General features: G+C 41.4%; 1 protein-coding gene across 1 annotated transcript; it reads right to left on the minus strand.

Annotated features, from left to right (window-relative positions):
* Nucleotides 1-1,157: 1,157 nt before the first annotated feature.
* Nucleotides 1,158-11,302, minus strand: FBXO42 (F-box protein 42). The gene is made up of 9 exons (XM_075277811.1): nt 11,062-11,302; nt 8,264-8,380; nt 7,729-7,863; nt 5,101-5,254; nt 4,882-4,992; nt 4,557-4,653; nt 4,412-4,468; nt 4,214-4,330; nt 1,158-3,821 (listed from the first exon to the last, which is right to left on the minus strand). Exons 1-9 carry the CDS (start codon nt 11,300-11,302, stop codon nt 2,769-2,771), a joined length of 2,082 nt encoding a protein of 693 aa, XP_075133912.1. The 3' UTR covers nt 1,158-2,768.
* Between the last annotated feature and the right edge of the window lie 12,892 nt (nt 11,303-24,194).

Below are 24,194 nucleotides of genomic sequence, written 5' to 3' on the forward strand. Positions count from 1 at the left end.
GTATATCCTGTGCGGGTGATCAGTCACTGTCAGGCCGGAATCTGCAGCCGTAACGTAGGAGCAGTATATGGCTTTAAAGAGATTCAATCGCTACATTTCAATTTTTTCTCCCTAACCCATAGGAATAGCCTTAAGAAAGGTTATTCTTCTCCTACCTTTAGATGTCTTCTCCGCGCTGCCATTCAGTAGAAATCCCGGTATTCGTCGATATGCAAATGAGTTCTCTTGCCGCACAGGGGGCGGGCCCCAACGCTCACACAGCACTGGGGGTGTCCCAAATGCTGCAAGAGAACTCTCCAGCAATGCTTCCATCTTCGCCTGGAACAGCCTCTACCTGCGTCATCTTCCATCAGTCCTCAGGCAGAGTCACCTGTGCATGCCTGCGGCCATTTTCTTGTGGCCACTTACCCCAGCTTACTGTGTAAGCTGCCAGAAGAAAATTGTTGTGGGCATGTGCAGTGGGCCCTGCCCAAGGAACAACGGAAGACGGCGCAGGTAGAGACCGTTCTAGAAGATAAAGGCGGCTCTGGAGAGTTTTCTTGCAGCAATTGGGGACACCCTCAGTGCTGTTTAAGTGCTGAGGACCGCCCCCAGTGCTGCAACAGAACTCATTTGCATACAGAAGAAAACCGGGATTTCTACTGAATGGCAGCGCGGAGAAGACATCTAAAGGTAGGAGAACAATAACCTTTCTTAAGGCTACTCCTATTGGTTAGGGAGAAAAAAAATTGCATTTTAATGACTGAATCCCAATAAAAGGGTTAAGCCACCAGGGCACTGTACTCTACATCACTCTGTAGGGAAAGACTAGGGCTACAATGCACAACTTACCACCTTTTCTCAGAATTGGGGAAGATGGGACCTACCATTTCAATCTAAGGGTTTTTTCAGGACTCTGTGTGACCGGACCCCTCACCAATCCCCCCATACCACACATCATGTGATTGCTGAGGAGTCCAGTCATACAGAATCAGTCCTGTACACATGTTGTGTCTGCTACTACATCACCCCAAGTCTTGTGCCCAGAACCTCCCTCCTTTGTGTGTGTGACCTGATTTCTTGGATTCACTTCTGTACTGACCAGGGTGTCCGGCACTTGTGCTGCCATTTCATTAAAAATAAAAAAGTGAAAAGAGTATCAGTGCAGCAAGGACAGATGAGAATCAGGGAACTTTATTGCAATCCATCCCCCTAGATCAGGGGCAGATACCAAGTGTCAAAAAGATGGCCGTGTACAGTGCCAATACCTGTGTGGGAATGTCTGCCGCAGCTGCTATCTGACTGCTCGGGGGAGGAAGGACCATGCAATATAAGACCTTATAAAATATCGTGGCAATAATTTAATAATCAGCTGAAAAGCTTCTTCTCACCCCCTCCCATGATGTGGGGCCAGGAGCTGAGAACCTCTTCATGGTTTGTGTCCATAGTGTACCCAGGCACTATAGACACCAGCATCCCAGGTGATACAGCGCTCTGCTCACTGCTGCCCCCACTGTTTATCCTCCTCCCTGCACATGGTAGCTGCAATAAACCTGGCTGCTCTGTAGCTTCATAGAGCCTCAGTATTTTAAGTCCATGTATATAGCCCAATCGGAAAGGGGAGCCAGGAATATACAACTCAACCCCCCCCCCAGCATGCACTTATACATGGATGGAATTAGGATAAAGTTCCACAACAGCAAAAACTTTTAACCCCCCCAAACCTAGGGGAGAACTGACCCCTCTTTGAAGAAGGGTGGTCACAACACATTGTAGTGCACAGCTCCTTGAAACAAGAAAGGGAACCCAAAAATCTTTCCAAATTTACCAAACTAAATTATCCTTGTACTTCATGTGTAGTTTCTAAGCCGATTGGTGTCTGGCCATGAGGTCGCACATGATCAGTACAGGGGCCGCTCTCTATACACAGGAGAACTTACATTAGCAGCTGGAAAGACTTTGGGGTTGTGACCTCCACTACAGAACAATCACATAGTGAAAAGTCCCCTATAACTTCTATATGGTGGAAGAGAGGAGTCACTATAGACTGAAATGTTCTCACCAGATCTACGCGACTCAACACAAGTTACAGGGGTAGGGAGGGGGCTCTGGCAGGGGATTCCTTTTCATTCTGTAAATTTAGCTTTATTTAAAATTATAAACTTGCAAATAAAGGCCTAGAAATCCTGCGTGCCAGGGGGATGATGGGTATTGTATTTCTCTAATCACTGGAGAGTCACAGACCCACTAAGAGCTTCCATTTAGGAGTAAAGGAGAACATTGCACCATCCATTATAAATAGGAGAGTGAACTGTAAACTATAGAATAGTAAAACAAACAAAAAAAAAAAAAAAAAAAACAGCGCCCCCTATCCAGAGGAAAACCAACAGTCAACAGACTATAAAAATAATAGTGTCTGACCTCCCACTATGGATCAATAAGTATACCTGGACAGAGCACACTCTTGATGAACTGGGACCATATCAGATAAATTTGGAATATACAAGGCTTTCTCAAGCAACTGGGAGACCACCCAGCTCCTGAGCCGCCCGGCCCCCTTACCTATTGCAGCACAGACTAATGCAGCTTTGAACAGGTGTTGCAGGAGCCCATAACAGAGAGGGGTCACATTGGGGGAAAGCAGGGAGAGCTCCGATTGTCACCTCAGCCTCCATGCTCTCATTTTAATCACTGGCTCATATCCAAGCTCTAAGGGACAATATCACAAGGGTTAAGTGGTGTAAAAAGGGAGTCGGGACGAGAACAGTCTCTGACAATCACTGCCCACATTATCTCTTGGCTCTTACAAAATACAAGGCGTTGGTTTTGGGGTAATATTTGACGTTCTGTTTTTTGTCCATGAGACCTCCAAATATAATGAGCTCTCCTCGCCCCTGCACAACAGTGTGTAGACTGGTCTCAGGAGGCCCCACCACAGAGCTGTTGCTGAAAACCTTCCATTTTACGCGGCCCCTTTCTCGGGTTCCCTGAATGTCCAAGGCATACATCTGCATAGGCTTGCAGTTCATGCTCTGATATAAGGGCTTCCCCACATTTAGTGATTGAGGCGGGTGATGTCCTAGACGACGCGCGATAGGGGGCAGGGAATGGCCATCACTTTGGGCTGGGACTGGACGTGCTGAAGCTGCATCAGAGCCGCTGCTGGGAGAACCTGGTGAGGTGAGGGTAGGGGGGCTGATGGGGTTCGCTCCCCCATGTGATGAAGAGGATGAAGGGGAGGAAGTTACAAGGGCTCGAACTGCTTCCAGCCCCCGTCGAAGTGCTCCAGGTGAGACCGCTCCAGAAAATGTAGAAGCGATGTGTGGGGGAGTATGGATTCCATTTGTCTGTTCAGGCAGGTTTCTACTGGTAGGGTCCACATCTAAATCCCCTCTTTTCCATGTGCAATCTTCTGCACCAGGACATAAATCCTTTTGCTCTGGAAGAGAGCCCCGGCGCGCCGGTGGAGAGGCCTTATGCTCACAGCTTTCAGCAGCAGAGGGAGAAATAACCTGTAAGGGACTGTCCAAAGCTGCAGCAGGCGATATACTGCCCCCATTAAGGACAGGAGATAAGCCATCACCCCTAGCTGGGGACAGGCTACCTTCACGGGAACCACCACCAGTTTGCCTCGGAGGCCGGGGCCTAAGAGTCCCCCAGCGGCCATTTACACAAGGGGCTTCATCAGGCGCTCGGACTGGCGAGTGTGATCGGTACTCTCTGGTCTCCGGAGCCAAGGCAGGTGGAGTCGCACTGATTGGTGATGGACGGGAATTCAAGCTTGGGCTAAGAGGAGCACGGCCACTGGGGGCTTGACTGAACACCACAACACACTGGCCCACCTATGAGAGATAGGATGAAAACATGGTTATTATTCTGTGAGGGAACGCAGACTAAGACAAAGGGTGTGATGAGAATACAAAACGTACAACAGAAAAACAAAAAAGGTCAGATAAATAGCGGCAGCAAGGTCCTATAATCCTTGGGGCAACAAGGAATATGAAATAAGATGTCATGCACATGACAGAGTGTACTTCTGGTGTGGGGCCGAGTGTATAGCAGAATGCAGTCAGGTGATACGCAGAGAGATATCCCAGTGCATTCTGTGATGTATTCACCTCTATGGGGGTTTCCACAGACATGTCTAATTGAAATTCCTCCCTCTGGACCCCTGTATATTAGTATATTTGCTCATGAACAAGGGTGTACATGGAGCACCACAAATGGGACTTACCCTACAAGCTGGATGGCACCACAGTTCTGGGGCTCCATGCTCCTCATTTTCCACTTTCAGCTGCTGCCAAGTCCATGGATTTGTATTCATGTGTAGCAGCCAAGCATCTTTAAAGAGCTAAAAAGGGAGTGAGACCACTCTAGTCAGTGACACTCGCACATTAGCACTATGCTGCAATATCCCATGTTGTGTACTTACAGCATTAGGACCTCCGCAGCCGCCCAGGATTAGGATAGTCTCATTGTCAATGACAATCTAGAAGAGGGAAGGAAGGACAACTCCATTATCATCCCACATTACTCAATGAACAGAAAGGACATGAAGTCACTTAAACCAAGTGTACCTGGGATTGTCCTCCTCGGGGGTGAGGGCTGGGCCCAGAGATATTTGGTTTGGACCATGACCACTGTTCCATGTCAAGCACCCAGACATCATTACTCCTGAAAGATAAGTCAAATGTTAGAATGAATTTACTTCTTACACAAATCACAGCCTTTTCCTTTTCATCTGAAATGGCAATTTATAAAAAATCTGTAATGTGACAAAGATGTGCACCCCAAGCAGCCAAATCCATGTGTGCTAGTAACATGACCAATACCCCTGACTGCAGGGCTGGTAAAGTAAGAGTCAGGGAACACATTCGCAGTAAGTAAGCACAGTTAACTTACATTTGTCGAGAACCAAGAGATCCACCAAAGACGATCATCTTATCACCAATAACACAAGACGAATGCCCAGCCATCGGTGGGGGCCCGTGGGTGGTGACAATGCAGTTCCACCTGGAAATATCATGTGATTATTACAGTATGAAAAACAAACTTGTGTAATTCGGGAATATTGCAAGTCATGCGAGATGGGGATGCCCACTTTCTGGAAGAAACTCTTACCAGTTTTTAGATGGAGAATATGTATGAATCTCATCAAAGAAGCGTTCCGGCTGATGTAAGGGGTACGGGCTAGGGCGGGTCCATCCACCAAACAGAACCAGCAGCTCCTTGTAAACAACAAGTGTGGCCCCTGCCTTTGGAGACGGATAGGAACCTGTGAATACACAGCGGGGGGGAGAAAGATGTGTAATAATCAATAGCAAAGTGATCAGAACGAGTATACATAGTAGTATATAAATATATATACACATACATACATACATACTTACACACACACAGAGACATATAAAACAAGTAGTACATCATTATTTCTGCTCACATATGTAGGTGCAGTACAACCCTTTGGTAGTGTATTGACTAAATATAGAAACCCCCCTTCCCCCACTGCTGCGTTGCAATCATCAGTCCCAGACAGGAATTCAGACAGGACCAATATGAAAGTCCTGATGTCAGAGTCTAGTGGGAAAATTCCGGCCAAGTTCCCCAGGGATATTACATATATATATATGGATACTTAGTTCACACCTCATAAGACTGGGGAATACCACGAGGACACACAATCTCATGCAGCAGGTGGTAACATCCCATAATAAGAAGGGGGCGAAGGAACGAAATCAGGAACATTATCATCAAATGCAGCACAGAAAGTCGTCACAACACAGAAACGGATAATAGAATATTTTCAGAAATCGGTAGGGCGAGGGAGAAAATCTCATCCCCCACTATAATGATAGAGGGAGAGGGTAGGGGGTCCTGGCATGTCCCAATAATCCCTCAAACATCTCACTGGTTGGGCACAGAGAGCTCTGATGGCAGGCAGCACTTTTTAGAGGATAATTTCTTTGGCGCTGATTTGAGCCCAGACTGGTCAGTACTTCGGCTCGCCAACAACCTGACAAATACTCAAAGGTCAGAATCCAAGTGCAAAAGTTCAGCCACTTCACACCAACTGTGCTGCCATGAATTCTGCTGTGTCAGGGCAGATTTACAGTGAGAAAGCCTGAAGCCATCATTCGTGTCACCTCAGCAGGCTATAATCCACCATCTGATAGATTGACGCTGCAGGGATTTTATACTATATATCACTTACGTTCATTGCAGCACAAAACTCAGCTGAGATTTCTCAAGTGCTTCATCTAGTGATGAAATCTAGACATCTCTAAGAGGCAAATCCATCCAATAGAACAGCCTTCCCCTCCCAACTTTGCTTCCCATAGCAGGAGACCAAAGCCTTAGAGTTATAGAACATGCAGGCACTCAGCTGTCAGACTACACGCCAGTATGGGTAAGACACACTACCTGGGCGCAAGTTATGACACACAACTCCTGGGCAGCTTTCCAGAGACAATGAGCTAATGCCTGCAAACCTGCCCGCAGCCCGGCCTTGTCCTGACAGCAGAGAGCAGGGTGGGATTGTGATGCGGCCCCTCCCGTGGGATACCGCTCAGCAGCATATTCTCAGGGAGAGCGCTGGGAATCCAGACAGGCTGCTCACTCTGATACACGGCAATGTAACCTGTACTCTCTGAATAATGTAACCTGTTACAGAGGATCACAGCAAGCAATGAATGTCCAAGGATGTGTGTGTGTGACCCCATGGAGTAAGATAGAACCTCACCACATGGGTACATTACATATCAGCAAAACAGTTGTATCCTACTGCCTACACACCACAGATTGTCCCGGATTACTCTCTCTGCATTACAAATATGGGGAGTGATGTCACAGCTGTCACTTATCAAAGGTTAATGTCACCATGGACAAGTACAGGGGGACCTTTAAATTGATGAGTTATCCTTAGCTTGGTGGAGGTCGGTCACCGGAGACTCCCATGAATCAGCTGTTTGAAGAAGCAGCGGCGCTCCTTGAGTGTAGTTTCTACTTCATAGGATAAGTGACATCACATTCATTGGTTACATGGCCTGTGCTGCAGCTCAGTCCCATTCAAGTGAACGGCCTGGGCTGTGACCCCAAGCATACCTGCTGCACAAATGTATGCCATTGAGCTTGGTAAGAACCAAAGCACAGGTATGTTATGCATACACCATTTGAGCTTCTCTGGTCTATTCTGACTGATAATATGTATATTTTTATAGATGCTGGTATATAGTGTTAGGATGTTTACCTTTGTGCTTTTAGCATAGAGTACTGTGCTTTTATATGATCTAATACTGTGATCTCTCTCTCTCTGTATATATATATATATATATATATATATATATATATATATATATAAACATACATGCTGCACAAATGTATGGCATTGTGTTTGGTAAGAACTCGAAGAGGCTGCAGGGCTCGGGCAACCACTGCGGCTTCCTCAAGCAGATGATCGATCAATGGCCCAGTGTTGGACCCCTGACAATCTTTAATTGATGACCTATCTTAAGGAAAGGTCATTAATTAGAAAAAAATTAAATCACTGAAAACTCCTTTAATTACATGCACTTATAATTAAAGGAGTGTTCAGTGATTTATTTTATATAAGTTGTATAAAATATAAGTTTTCAGCTATTTTATAATAAATCTGATGTTTTAATTTTCTTCAGTCAACACAACAAATATCATAAATTGGCGCCATGACTCTACAAGTGAATGAGCCAACTCCCACAGAAGCCATGTTCTCACCTGAGGCCAGAGGTCGGATCCATTCTTTGCTGTTGAGGTCCAGGCGCCACAAGTCATTGAAAGCAGCGTTACAGCTACTCTGTGTGCAGCCGCCAAACACGTACATGGACTGGTTGGAGTCGTAGTAACAAGCACCTGATTAAAGCAGAATAAAAAAAGCCTAAATTTTTTATGTTGCTACCGGAACCCAGTGTGTACTATATACATCCTGCATATAAAAACCCACGTACAGCAATAACGTCTCTATCCCATTTTGAGGGTTGTGCCCCATTCAGCTTTGCTTGGCTCTCCTCACTGGTGTAAAAGCTTACAGAGTCTGCGCCCGCACCTCAGCCTTGCAAAGTTAATCATTGCCAAAAGTGCACAACACCAAGGGTGCTGCAACATGGAAAGGTCCTGGTAGGACAGTCCCTTAAAGAGCAAGACTTGGTGGTACTCCCATATGCCAACATCTAGGTAATATGCCCGGCAATAAATTATTCCACAAGCATCTAAAAAACCCATTCGCTCAGATACAGCCAGCGGGGACACTCACTGTGTGAGAAGCGCTGAGTAATTGGGGTCCCAGGATAGGGGTAGGTCCGGCTTTCCCACTGAATATTTCCATCATGAACAGCTTTAATGAATCCATGATAGCACTGGTGAGCGACCCCTAGTGGAAGAGGAAGGAATTAATACAAGGTTTATTTATTGCTCACAGTCAATTAAAACAAAGCCCATCTATTCTAAGCATCGTGTACACTTATTATTATTATTATTATTGTTTATTTATATAGCACCATTAATTCCATGGTGCTTTACATTTGGGGGTTACATACAGTACACTGAATATACAGGTAGATATAATACTAACAATGACCGACTGGCACAGTGAGGTAGAGGGCCCTGCCCGCGAGGGCTTACAATCTATGAGGGGGTTTTCTTACCAAATGATAATAGGACAGATCATCAGATCGGTGGGAACACCAGGGATATCCGCCGATCTGATACTGATGAGCTATCCCAAGGATATGTCAGATCATTTGCCTGGAAATCCCTCTTACTCCCATTAAATATAGCACAAGGGTCCTAGTTTTACATGGTCCCATCTCGGTGTGCTGCCACTTAAAAAAATCTAGGTCGCTGATACAACTGCTGTCGCTGGAGACTCAGAAGATGCTTATACACATTATAAGCCTTAGGTCAGTCTTAGACTGCCACAATATCAAGACCATAAAGTTTTGTGGTTATAAACCATTGGAGGTCCAGATATCATGACTAATAATGTGACCACATTACAGTTGAATAGAACCACAACCTTACGGCTGGTCTTACACGGCCATAATGTAAGTCTGCAAATGGCCCGCAATTGAGGGTTTTCAATTGCAGACCATTTGCGGACACATTATATTCAGTGCGACCTCTTATACCACCGGATATATTATCTGTGGTGTGCCGGGCCGCAACTGTGGTCCGCAATTTATAGAGCAGGTCCAAAAAGGCTGTGAATTGTGGCTCTGCATGGACTCATTGGCGAGTCCGGCAATTCACGGGCGTCTGCGGTGTCTATGTTGGTGATAAACAACTTGCAGACCGTAAAATCATTACGCCCGTGTAAGACCAGCCTTAGTCTGATTATTTTCATCAGATGAAAACTTAATATGGAGTCAGGTGAAAAGCTGTGCTGTCTATGATAAATCCAAGCTGAGTATCTGCATTACGTGCTATATAAGGTTATTGGGGAGTGTCCTGAGCGGGGGTGGGTGTTGATAATGAGCTCGCGGTTACATTTTGGAGAGTCCCAGGAGTTGGGATAAAATAAGAAGTTGTTGGTGCGTCTGGATGATGTGCAGAATACGAGAGAAGTGGAATAGCTCTGCGGTTATTATTATATACTATAAATGGTAAAGAGACTGAACACAAACACTTCACTGGAAAAAGTAAAACTAGAGAATAAAAATCTGAAATAACTGCAGCGCAGAGTGGTAAGAAACATTCATTTTAGATGCAATGGTACCAGACAACAGAGGAACAAGAGCCGTTTTAAGCGAGTAGATTGTATATTTGTGCAGACAGAGCCCAGCCCTGCAGATACGGTCATCTGAGTCAAACAGGGTCTTCACAAGACTTTTTACAATATGCAAATGAGTTATTTGGAGCAACGAGGGCGTTGCCGTTTACATCTTTGGAGCAATAACAATGCCCTCATTGCTCTTTAAATGTTCATTCAGATATTGCAAAACAGAAATATCTTGGCAACGGAGGCAGCGATTCACGATGGAAAGCACTGTATGATTCAGATGAACCTAATCTATCTATCTAGGGGGCTGAGATGATATTTCGGACTCCGCTGACAGACAACCTTTAGAATGGAAAAAAATAAAAACCACAGTCACAGTACAAGACAGTGGTCTCACAGTAAAGCAGCGACTCACAGCATCATGGATAACTAGGATATGGGGAGTCCATATGCGCCATATTTGCTGAATTTGAAGGTACTTGTGTGCAAGGACCCCAAAAAAAGCTCCTCCAGTCTTCAGTAAAAGTCACTTCATTGTTCTCTCTCTACAACTTTGTGTTTCAGAACTGAACAAGCTTCAAGAATTCAGCTTCAGTGACATACAACAGTCACGTAGCGGACAATGCATTACAACTGGTCAGTCTATTCAAGCCTCAGTAAACTACAGACAACACAACACTTCTGTGGGAACTATTCAGACTGTACAGGTTTGCAGTCTCCAGCTGTGAAAGGTTTCCATTCACTGCCAAACAGATTTTGAAAATAGAGAGGAATTGAAAGCTGCACAAGACAAGGACTCCATTCAATATACAAGGCACCTTATGGAGAATCTCACAGCACCGTACTGCCATCCTGATTCAGGAGCATACACCCACATTCATTAATCTCCTGTTTTGCTCCACAAACAGCAAATTTTCCAGCAACACCATTCAGCCATGTTACATTACCACTCTGTACGTTGGTCACTTGCTCTCACTTATATATTGAGATTGGTGGGATGGCACATATTGCCCACTGTGCCCTCCTGGCTTGACTAAAGGTAAACTACCTGGTCTTCCATGGGTACATCCTATAAGAGTCAGCTTACCATCTACCATATAGGCCAAACATCCCTTTTAAACACCCAGGAGGTTACAGCATTACAATAACACTACAGACCTGATGAACTAGAACTGAACGAACGTGGCTTTATATAGCGCAGAGCAACCAAAAAGAGACCACATTAAAAGTGATCAATGGCTGCAATGAGTGACAAGAGCTCAGGCCCACGCAGTCATGGAGGTGTGCTGTACAGGACACACGGCTGGTCACATGACCTATACACTACAGCTTACCCTTGATGAGCCGGTACCACTGCTTGCACACCAAGGCTGCGGTTTTATGTTCCTGATACGGAGACAGGAAGGAAAGGATGTATTCCAGGACCTCCTCCGGCAGCTCGGACATTGATCGATTATGCTTGGTCACCTCAGGCATCGCCTGCGACTCGTCATCCTGCTCCATAGTCCCGTCTACTGCGTCCTCTCCGTCAATGGCCATGAATGCATCATCTTCACTCTCAGACGAGCTGGCCATGGCATTCCACACACGTCCTGCAAGTGGAACAAAAAATTGAAGAAAGTCAATACATAGTTGTTTCAAGAGTTAAAGGGGTTTAATGAATAACATAAGAAAATATAACTCCCCCTAGTGCTGAAGCCATCTAATAGCAATTAAATTCTGCCATCACGTCCTGATTTTGTGCCCACAGCTGGAATTGGAGGGTATAGGCATTGAATGAACCCACAACTTAAAAGCAAAATCTACTGCAAACACACAAAATAATATACTACAATCTAATAAGCTATTGTAATACTTCCAACAGGCTGCGAGAAATAAGGAGATGGCAACAAGTGACTCCAGAAGTGTTATACATAGAAAAAACACAAGTAGTAAGACGCTGTAAACTTGTACGTTACCAATGCAATGCACTGGGCAATGGGGTGTCGGGACCACCACAATATACCCAGGAACAGAGACACCAAAGATCCAGTGCACTCACCACCAGCCCTCCAAGCTCTGATCATCCCAATGTACTACAGGTTACTGCCCTGTCACTGACACATACTAATTGTGCCCTGAAGACCTGGCACACACATCCCGGCTTTGAAAACAATAAGACGGCATTATCTGCCTGGGCACGTCAATGCTCACCCATGAGAAAATGAGATAAACCAGAGAGCAGAGGGCAGACTGGCAACACGAGATGAGAGCGGCATTTGATTTATTTTCTCAGTATGGAGGAACTACAAGTGAAAGCATCGCCCAAAAAATAAATGCCTTACCCATCACAATAAAGCAAAGATGACGCTGGGACTGTTAGTTCTATATAAGTGAAGGCTGCGCCAACAGACACGTGCCATTATTTAGTCTTCAGCAGCGTGACTGATACACGAGGAGCCCAATACACGACACCTCCATTACTGAACATCATGGCCCACAGTCACAACAGGGCAAATATCCCATGATGCTCTGCTATACCTAGAAGTGATTGCTACTGAATGCTATAGGTCTCAGGAAGAGTCACAAGCAGTAAAGCGGACGGTCTAGCTATTTATAAGTGGGGGAGGAGCAGAAATTTACTCAACTCAAAAGCGGACTACAAGACCGATTCCCTGACAGCTGTTTGGCTCCTGCGCCTGTATATGACGCCATGTGCATTGTTCTGACGGGCTTGCAGGCTGCAGGACAGATCACCCTCTGGGGTTAGTCCGGGAAGTCACAGTCAGGGTGTAATTCACGGTGAATTGCACAGCTTGGGGGACAATATAATAAGCAGTGGCATGTGAAAAGAGGCTGAGCCACTACTCAGGACAAAGAAAAGACAGGATGGTAATTAGCACCGATGCTAATGAAAGTGCTGACATCTCCTGATGGCTCCATTCCCAGCCCGGAGTGTAGGAGCTGCGACTTCACACCAAAAGGGGTGCACAGGAATCTCAGCCCCCTCCCCACCACCGGAGGCTCCACTCAAGATCATGTGCCTCAGAACAAGTAATAAGGCAGATAACGTTCTTTACACCTCACAAATAGCCAAATTACAATGGTGCGAGACCTGATCACACTCCAGACAGAATTCTGCAATATTCGCAGGAGCACAGAACCCGAAAACCTTACAAACATCTTAATGCAGCGTTAATAGATGCCCGAGCGTGCGGAGCAACACGGACTAAAGGGATCAGCATCGTCCAATACATTACACAGCACAGGGGCTTAGATACATGATCAGCAGGTAATGTGGCACTAACATACGCAGACGGATGTACGTCCCACCATATACCTCACCATGCTGCGTATACCCAGCTGAGAAATGATCATGACGCACACTGTAAAGAAACATATACTACAAGAAGAGACTGGGAATATCTGAACGGTACTGAATGCAGAAGGTTCCCTGAATCTGGTTCATATAGGAACATTATACAACTGGCACCAGGAGCCCGAGGGGTGCACCTGACCGGTTCTCAATGCCACCATGAAGCATATAAATTTGGGGGTTCAGGCAAAGAATACAAAACATTGCAACTCTAATAATCACCCAACTCTGACCAGAGGCTGAAGTCTGGACTGTGAGAATAATAGAGACAGTCCTGCAGACAATGGCGGACAGGGGACAAAAACTGGACCAGGAACCCAGATGTGAGAGGTGCCGTGTATGTGACAACCACCCTCAGCGAGCCGCATATCTATATCTGGCATCTATCCTGGCACGCCGGGGACGAGTGTGACGTCTGACAACAAACCTGGCAGGATAAGTACGTAGCTGACATGTGACAACCACCACCCACAATGGCCTGAGTACAGAATCAACATCTGACAAGTAGGCAATGTCTGACACCCTCCCCAGCCAGCTGACAACCCCAACATCAGGAAGCTGGTACCCGGGCATAGGCGGACACATGACTAGCGGCAGCCATGTCACCCTCTAGATGACGAGCTCCAGACTCCATCATAGTTTGTCACATATTAATAGTGAGACATCCCTGGCCATATACAACCTGCAGGCAGAAAGGAAAGCCACAGAGACAGGCTACATAAAGAGACAGTCATTGGGGGAGGAGACCGGCAACATGGATGAGACATAGACGAGATATAGACTAACGAATAGACATCATGCCGTGCACAGAGACGGTGACTAAGAAGAGACGGTAACCGACCGTGAAGGGACAGGCGTTATGGATGAGACAGTCACTAGGGATGAGGCAGCTGCCAGAGACGTCTATGACAAGAGACAGCCCACACTGACACAGCCGCAAAGCCCAGGCTCTCACCTGGCGAGGCGCACTCTGTCCAGCCTTAGTGCCGGTTCCTCCCCGGTCACGGAGCCGCCATCTTCAGTAGCATCAGCGGCGACAGAAGAGGAAGGGCCAGAGCCAGCGGGGGCGCGCACGCACAAGCGTCAACATTTGACGTGCACGTACCACGGCCGTAGCATTGATCGGACGCCATGATGAGAAGGTCATTCGTCTGTTGCGCAGGCGCAGTGAATCAATCGTAGCAGTGGCGCCATATTGGCAGGGTCAGAGCGTTGAAGAATACCAATGCATAAGAAATAAACATCAGGGGTCTATAATATAAGTTTATTATTTAACCATACATCTTTGTGCCCACACAGTATAATGCCCATCACTACATTATAATGCACCCAGGGCCGGCTCCAGGTTTTTATGGGCCCTTGGGCGACAGCCTCAGTGGCCCCCTTGTGGAGCAAATCATGTGGCGACAGTAAAACAGCAGGTGCCACTGAGACCCAAATATTTTATTTGGAAAAAAAATATGTTAACTTAGAAAACCACTAGTGCAAAATAGAGAAGTGCAAGAAATCAGGGAGACTTTAGATAATTTGCTTCTCTGTAAATTGTAAACTTCTAAACAATTTTAAACATTTTATGCTAAGATTTGCTAGATTTTTAACAGTAGTTACCGTATATACTCAAGTATACTGAAAAAGTCCACCTCGGCTTATACTCGGGTCATTACGGTAATTCAGCAATATCATAGTTACAGACCCAGCATCCGGACCTGACATACAGACACCGGGACGGGTGCTGGGCCGCAGCATCGCCATGCTCATAGCAGGGGCGTAGTGATGCTGCTCATTTCAAACTGCAGAAGTACTTATGGTACTTCTGCGAGCAGGCCCAGAATACAGACCCCGCCCCCCCCACACACTCCATTACACGCAGGGTGACGTGGCCATGTAAGCTCAGGCCTGCACCCAGCGTGTACCTGAGTTCCGGGCCTGTTAGCGTAAGTACTTCTGTAGTTTGAAATTAACAGCGTCGCTACGCTCCTACTATGAGCGTGGTGATGCTGCGGCCCGACACCCGCCCCCGTGTCTGTATGACGGGTCCAGATGCCGTGTCTGTAACTATAATGGCGCCGCTCTGCTTCAGAGCGGTCACCATACCAACCGGCACCTCCGCTGTAAGTTTTACAGAGCTCCCTGCAATCATGCCTGCAATCATTAGTGATCAGACCCCCTGTGGTTCAAGATCCCTAGGGGGTCTAATAAATGCAAAAAATAAAATAAAATGAAAAAAAATAAATAAATAAAAATAAAGTATTAGTATATAAAAAGTATAAAAAATGTCCCCCTTTCCCTAGAACACATAGGAGGACACAGATATGAGTTGAAATCGGGACATGCGTTCTGTGCTGGGACAGGCAAGTGCTGAGCGGGCAAGTACCAGGGGGGCCCCAGAGGCTCTGTGGGCCCCGGCACTTGCCCGACTATGCCGTGTGCTGATGCCGGCCCTGAATGCACCCCTTTATATGGCCCCCACACTGTAATGCACAAAAGAAAAAAGATAATAATAGTACTCACCTCCCCCTGTAGTCCACGTCAGTGTCTGATGTTACCATCTTGGTCACAGCAGGCTCAGTGTAGTGACGTCACTACTTCACCCCTGCCAGCTTCAATGCTGATTGAGACACAGACAGGGGCTAAATGGTGTAACAAAGAGCGAATGGCTACCTGCCTCACCGTGGTACTCAACTCTAGCAGGTAGGTTGAAGTCAGGATAAGTGGGACAGGACCCAGAATCCGAGACAGTCCAGCTCCATCCAGGATGGTTGGCAGATCCATAAAGGACAGTCACAGTTCCACATAACAGTAACAACTACAGTACTTCCATAAGTGACCGTCATAGTGGCCCAAGAATATTAACAAGAAGTAAAAAGAATCTTCATTTGTTCTCCTTCCCACTGGAAGACAAAGGCAGGAGCAGTCAATGAGCTATGGGGTAAACTAGACAAAATGTGCTGCCCCTATTTACATATATATGAGGCGCACATAACGCTTTGGCTACGAGCAAAGATTAGATGGGATGACACTGGCCAATAACACAGTCCTTACCCAAATATGGAGAAAACCTAAAAGCTGTGCCGTCAGATGACACCATATATTGTGTGGCCTGACTGCTTATTATCATGTATTATCCAGGTAATAAACAAGTATTCAGAAATAAGGCTAAATTCAGACAGCCGAGGTGCCAAATGGCCTTGGAAAACATCAAATTTTCATGGCCATCTTACACCCATATAGGTGCACCTATACTCACAGATCCTCATACATTAAGGGACACCACACGGCCACCAATCACTGTCCTGTGAATGTAGCCTAAGGCTGGCCATATACATAGGCTGACCCCAGAGACTTTGTACACAATGCTTGCCCTTATATGTATGTTTCCGTAAACAGATATCACCACCAGACAGCGTTTTATTCCCTGCAGCTACAGTGCTTGAAAAAGGTTTGTTTAGCCGAAACGTTGCATCCCTGAATTATATTCACTTTTGCGTTCATTATGTCATTGCTGCTTTCCAGAATTTTTTGCATGCAATTGAGTTGGGCAAAGCCCAAAAAGAGGATTGCACCACCTTTACCTATATATGACTAGCAGGTACCCGCGACTTCATGGCTTCTCATAGGGTGACCTTATAACACTTTACTGATGTTGGCATCCCAAATAAAATAACTTTTATTATTTACTAGCCTCTGTCCGCGACTTCGTCTGAGTGTAGTTGACCTCGATGATCTGCCTATATTCAGCAAATTGCTGTTGTCGATGGTTTGCATGCTCCGGAGTGTTGACAGCTCTTAAGCTGTACTGCTGCTGAACTTGTTCCTCACGCTGAGCCTGTGATTGTTCCGGCATCTCAGCAGCTCGCTGGGACGTCATATAATGAGAGTGTTGTTGGCGTTGATGATCTGCCTGCTCTGACATCATTCCTCGCTCTGTACCCGTGATTGTTCTGGCATTTCAGCAGCTCACTGGGAAGCCATATAATGAGCGTGTTGTTGGCGTCGATGGTCCAACTGCTCCGGCATTTCGGCAGCTGTCAAGCTGACCTGCTGTTGAACTCCTTCCTCGCACTGCCCATGATTGTTCAGGCATCTCAGCAACTCGTTGGGGCGCCATATAATGAGCGTGTTGTTGTTTTTCCCCCGACATGTTTAAAAGTAGCAAACTTCCAATTTGGGTTAAAGGTGTTTTCCCATACAGTGTGTCAGCACTGTCTGGAGCAGATCAGATAATATGCAAATGCATGTACAGAATGGACTAAGGGTTAGATGAGTGTTTACATAGAGAGATAACAGACCTAACTTTATCAGCCTGCTTCCAAGAGCAGTGTAATATAGTATGTGAACATAAATTCATAACAGTCGTGAAGCCATGCCAATTACCGGGATAAAAAGTAGCCTATGTGTTAATCGAGGTTACAAACTATTTATGTGCCAAATTTCATTCAAATCCGTTCAGCCGTTTTTGCATGATTGAAGAACAAACATCCATATTATTATAGGATAGGATAGGATGCAAATGTGTTGCATAAAGTCATGGGGGTAGAGAACTAACACTAAGACAAAGTAACTCCACCCCAAGTAATCTCCTCTGCTGTATGGAGCCTGCCAAGCCTCTCTTACATCTGTTCAATGGCCCTTGGTGATCCTCTAGATCTCTAAATGGCATGTGTTCATTTTTACAACTTGTCATAGATGTTTACTACCCACTATGGTCACAAACGTATAGAATTATAGTAGTGTACAAGAACACAATGCTGCTCCTGCTGGCACAAGCTCCAAGTTGCTTCCTGTGATATAAAACTTTACGTAATTTTCCACTTATTGATCTGAGCAGGAAAATTAATTATAATGATTTCAATGATGGCCGCTGTCCATCCTCAGCAATGACAGAGGGCAGAAAGAGTACAGCATAGTCTCTCTAAGCCAGGGACTGTGCCAATATTTAATGTCCTCTAAATTAAGCAGAGACATCATATTATTCTTCCACCCACACACTGTAGCTGGATTTTAGAACTCAACTTCTAATGTCCAGGACAGTAATTACATACTGTAATTCTAAACGACTAGTCCAGTATTCACTATGCTATACCACAAATACAGATGTCTCAAAGCACAAACTATAGATGAAAAGTATGTATTAACTTCTATAATACTGCCCCCATAATATAAAATATAACTGCTATAATACTACAATTTAAAAGAATATAGATATTGTAATACTTCCCACTATGTACAACAATATAACTATTAAAATACTGTTCCTATATACAAGAAAATCATTACTAGAATACTAGTTATAAGATAAAACTGCTATAATGCTACTACCCACGTACAAGTATATAACTAGTGTAATACTGCTCCCTGCATACAAAAATATACCTATTATAATACTACTCGTATGTACAAGAATATAACTCCTATAATACTGCTCCTATGTACAAGAATATAACTACTATAATACTACTCCTATGTACAAGAATATAACTACTATAACACTGCTCCTATGTACAAGAATATAACTACTATAATACTGCTCCTATGTACAAGAATATAACTATACTATAATACTGCTCCTATGTACAAGAATATAACTACTATAATACTACCTCCTATGTACAAGAATATTACTACTATAATACTACCTCATATGTACAAGAATATAACTACTATAATACTTCCTCCTATGTACAAGAATATAACTACTATAATACTGCTCTTATGTACAAGAATATAACTACTATAATACTGCCTCCTATGTACAAGAATATAACTACTATAATACTGCTCCTATGTACAAGAATATAACTACTATAATACTACTCATATGTACAAGAATATAACTACTATAATACTACTCCTATGTACAAGAATATAACTACTATAATACTGCTCCTATGTACAAGAATATAACTACTATAATACTACTCCTATGTACAAGAATATAACTACTATAATACTGCTCCTATGTACAAGAATATAACTACTATAATACTACCTCCTATGTACAAGAATATAACTACTATAATACTACTCCTATGTACAAGAATATAACTACTATAATACTACTGCAATGTACAAGAATATAACTACTATAATACTACTCCTATTTACAAGAATATAACTACTATAATACTGCTACTATGTACAAGAATATAACTACTATAATACTGCCCTCTATGTACAAGAATATAACTACTATAATAACGCCTCCTATATACAAGAATATAACTACTATAATACTGCTCCTATGTACAAGAATATAACTACTATAATACTGCTCCTATGTACAAGACTATAACTACTATAATACTGCTCTTATGTACAAGAATATAACTACTATAATACTGCTCCTATGTACAAGAATATAACTACTATAATACTGCTTCTAGGCACAAGAATATAACTACTATAATACAACCTCCTATGTACAAGAATATAACTACTATAATACTGCTCCTATGTACAAGAATATAACTACTATAATACTGCCCCGATGTACAAGAATATAATTACTATAATACTGCTCCTATGTACAAGACTATAACTACTATAATACTGCTCTTATGTACAAGAATATAACTACTATAATACTGCTCCTATGTACAAGAATATAACTACTATAATACTGCCTCCTATGTACAAGAATATAACTACTATAATACTGCTCCTATGTACAAGAATATAACTACTATAATACTGCTCCTATGTACAAGAATATAACCACTATAATACTGCTCCTATGTACAAGAATATAACTACTATAATATTGCTCCTATGTACAAGAATATAACTACTATAATACTACCTCCTATGTACAAGAATATAACTACTATAATACTACTCCTATGTACAAGAATATAACTACTATAATACTACTGCTATGTACAAGAATATAACTACTATAATACTACTCCTATGTACAAGAATATAACTACTATAATACTGCTCCTATGTACAAGAATATAACTACTATAATACTGCCCTCTATGTACAAGAATATAACTACTATAATAACGCCTCCTATATACAAGAATATAACTACTATAATACTGCTCCTATGTACAAGAATATAACTACTATAATAACGCCTCCTATGTACAAGAATATAACTATTATAATACTGCCTCCTATGTACAAGAATATAACTACTATAATACTGCTCTTATGTACAAGAATATAACTACTATAATACTGCCTCCTATGTACAAGAATATAACTACTGTAATACTGCTCCTATGTACAAGAATATAACTACTATAACACTGCTCCTATGTACAAGAATAAAACTACTATAATACTGCTCCTATGTACAAGAATATCACTATACTATAATACTGCTCCTATGTACAAGAATATAACTACTATAATACTACCTCCTATGTACAAGAATATTACTACTATAATACTACCTCATATGTACAAGAATATAACTACTATAATACTTCCTCCTATGTACAAGAATATAACTACTATAATACTGCTCTTATGTACAAGAATATAACTACTATAATACTGCCTCCTATGTACAAGAATATAACTACTATAATACTGCCTCCTATGTACAAGAATATAACTACTATAATACTACTCCTATGTACAAGAATATAACTACTATAATACTACTGCTATGTACAAGAATATAACTACTATAATACTACTCCTATGTACAAGAATATAACTACTATAATACTGCTTCTATGTACAAGAATATAACTACTATAATACTGCCCTCTATGTACAAGAATATAACTACTATAATAACGCCTCCTATATACAAGAATATAACTACTATAATACTGCTCCTATGTACAAGAATATAACTACTATAATAACGCCTCCTATATACAAGAATATAACTACTATAATACTGCTCCTATGTACAAGAATATAACTACTATAATACTGATTCCTATGTACAAGAATATAACTACTATAATACTGCTCCTATGTACAAGAATATAACTACTATAATACTACTCCTATGTACAAGAAAATAACTACTATAATACTGCTCCTATGTACAAGAATATAACTACTATAATACTACCTCCTATGTACAAGAATATAACTACTATAATACTACTGCAATGTACAAGAATATAACTACTATAATACTACTCCTATGTACAAGAATATAACTACTATAATACTGCTCCTATGTACAAGAATATAACTACTATAATACTGCCCTCTATGTACAAGAATATAACTACTATAATACTGCCTCCTATGTACAAGAATATAACTACTATAATACTACTCCTATGTACAAGAATATAACTACTATAATACTGCCTCCTATGTACAAGAATATAACTACTATAATACTGCTCCTATGTACAAGAATATAACTACTATAATACTGCTCCTATGTACAAGAATATAACTACTATAATAACGCCTCCTATACACAAGAATATAACTACTATAATACTGCCTCCTATGTACAAGAATATAACTACTATAATACTGCTCTTATGTACAAGAATATAACTACTATAATACTGCCTCCTATGTACAAGAATATAACTACTGTAATACTGCTCCTATGTACAAGAATATAACTACTATAACACTGCTCCTATGTACAAGAATAAAACTACTATAATACTGCTCCTATGTACAAGAATATAACTATACTATAATACTGCTCCTATGTACAAGAATATAACTACTATAATACTACCTCCTATGTACAAGAATATTACTACTATAATACTACCTCATATGTACAAGAATATAACTACTATAATACTTCCTCCTATGTACAAGAATATAACTACTATAATACTGCTCTTATGTACAAGAATATAACTACTATAATACTGCCTCCTATGTACAAGAATATAACTACTATAATACTGCCTCCTATGTACAAGAATATAACTACTATAATACTGCTCCTATGTACAAGAATATAACTACTATAATACTACTCATATGTACAAGAATATAACTACTATAATATTACTCCTATGTACAACAATATAACTACTATAATACTGCTCCTATGTACACGAATATAACTACTATAATACTGCTCTTATGTACAAGAATATAACTACTATAATACTGCCTCCTATGTACAAGAATATAACTACTATAACACTGCTCCTATGTACAAGAATATAACTACTATAATACTGCTCCTATGTACAAGAATATAACTACTATAATACTGCTCCTATGTACAAGAATATAACTACTATAATAACGCCTCCTATGTACAAGAATATAACTACTATAATACTGACCCCCCAATGTACAAGAATATAACTACTATAATACTGCTCCTATGTACAAGAATATAACTACTGTAATACTGCTCCTATGTACAAGAATATAACTACTATAACACTGCTCCTATGTACAAGAATATAACTACTATAATACTGCTCCTATGTACAAGAATATAACTATACTATAATACTGCTCCTATGTACAAGAATATAACTACTATAATACTACCTCCTATGTACAAGAATATTACTACTATAATACTACCTCATATGTACAAGAATATAACTACTATAATACTGCTCTTATGTACAAGAATATAACTACTATAATACTGCCTCCTATGTACAAGAATATAACTACTATAATACTGCCTCCTATGTACAAGAATATAACTACTATAATACTGCTCCTATGTACAAGAATATAACTATACTATAATACTGCTCCTATGTACAAGAATATAACTACTATAATACTACCTCCTATGTACAAGAATATTACTACTATAATACTACCTCATATGTACAAGAATATAACTACTATAATACTTCCTCCTATGTACAAGAATATAACTACTATAATACTGCTCTTATGTACAAGAATATAACTACTATAATACTGCCTCCTATGTACAAGAATATAACTACTATAATACTGCCTCCTATGTACAAGAATATAACTACTATAATACTACTCCTATGTACAAGAATATAACTACTATAATACTACTGCTATGTACAAGAATATAACTACTATAATACTACTCCTATGTACAAGAATATAACTACCATAATACTGCTTCTATGTACAAGAATATAACTACTATAATACTGCCCTCTATGTACAAGAATATAACTACTATAATAACGCCTCCTATATACAAGAATATAACTACTATAATACTGCTCCTATGTACAAGAATATAACTACTATAATAACGCCTCCTATATACAAGAATATAACTACTATAATACTGCTCCTATGTACAAGAATATAACTACTATAATACTGATTCCTATGTACAAGAATATAACTACTATAATACTGCTCCTATGTACAAGAATATAACTACTATAATACTACTCCTATGTACAAGAAAATAACTACTATAATACTGCTCCTATGTACAAGAATATAACTACTATAATACTACCTCCTATGTACAAGAATATAACTACTATAATACTACTGCAATGTACAAGAATATAACTACTATAATACTACTCCTATGTACAAGAATATAACTACTATAATACTGCTCCTATGTACAAGAATATAACTACTATAATACTGCCCTCTATGTACAAGAATATAACTACTATAATACTGCCTCCTATGTACAAGAATATAACTACTATAATACTACTCCTATGTACAAGAATATAACTACTAAAATACTGCCTCCTATGTACAAGAATATAACTACTATAATACTGCTCCTATGTACAAGAATATAACTACTATAATACTGCTCCTATGTACAAGAATATAACTACTATAATAACGCCTCCTATACACAAGAATATAACTACTATAATACTGCCTCCTATGTACAAGAATATAACTACTACAATACTGCTCTTATGTACAAGAATATAACTACTATAATACTGCCTCCTATGTACAAGAATATAACTACTGTAATACTGCTCCTATGTACAAGAATATAACTACTATAACACTGCTCCTATGTACAAGAATAAAACTACTATAATACTGCTCCTATGTACAAGAATATAACTATACTATAATACTGCTCCTATGTACAAGAATATAACTACTATAATACTACCTCCTATGTACAAGAATATTACTACTATAATACTACCTCATATGTACAAGAATATAACTACTATAATACTTCCTCCTATGTACAAG

The sequence above is a fragment of the Leptodactylus fuscus genome, chromosome 6, assembly GCF_031893055.1.
Source record: "Leptodactylus fuscus isolate aLepFus1 chromosome 6, aLepFus1.hap2, whole genome shotgun sequence".
NCBI classification, from domain to species: domain Eukaryota; kingdom Metazoa; phylum Chordata; class Amphibia; order Anura; family Leptodactylidae; genus Leptodactylus; species Leptodactylus fuscus.

Excerpts from the sequence above, each read along its gene's own strand:
- FBXO42 (XM_075277811.1), bottom strand. The coding sequence starts at position 11,302 with ATGGCCAGCTCGTCTGAGAGTGAAGATGATGCATTCATGGCCATTGAC. Across the intron at positions 8,381-11,061 it reads GTGGTACCGGCTCATCAAGG|GGGTCGCTCACCAGTGCTAT; the intron begins GTAAGCTGTAGT and ends CTCTTCCACTAG. Across the intron at positions 7,864-8,263 it reads TACTCAGCGCTTCTCACACA|GTGCTTGTTACTACGACTCC; the intron begins GTGAGTGTCCCC and ends TGCTTTAATCAG.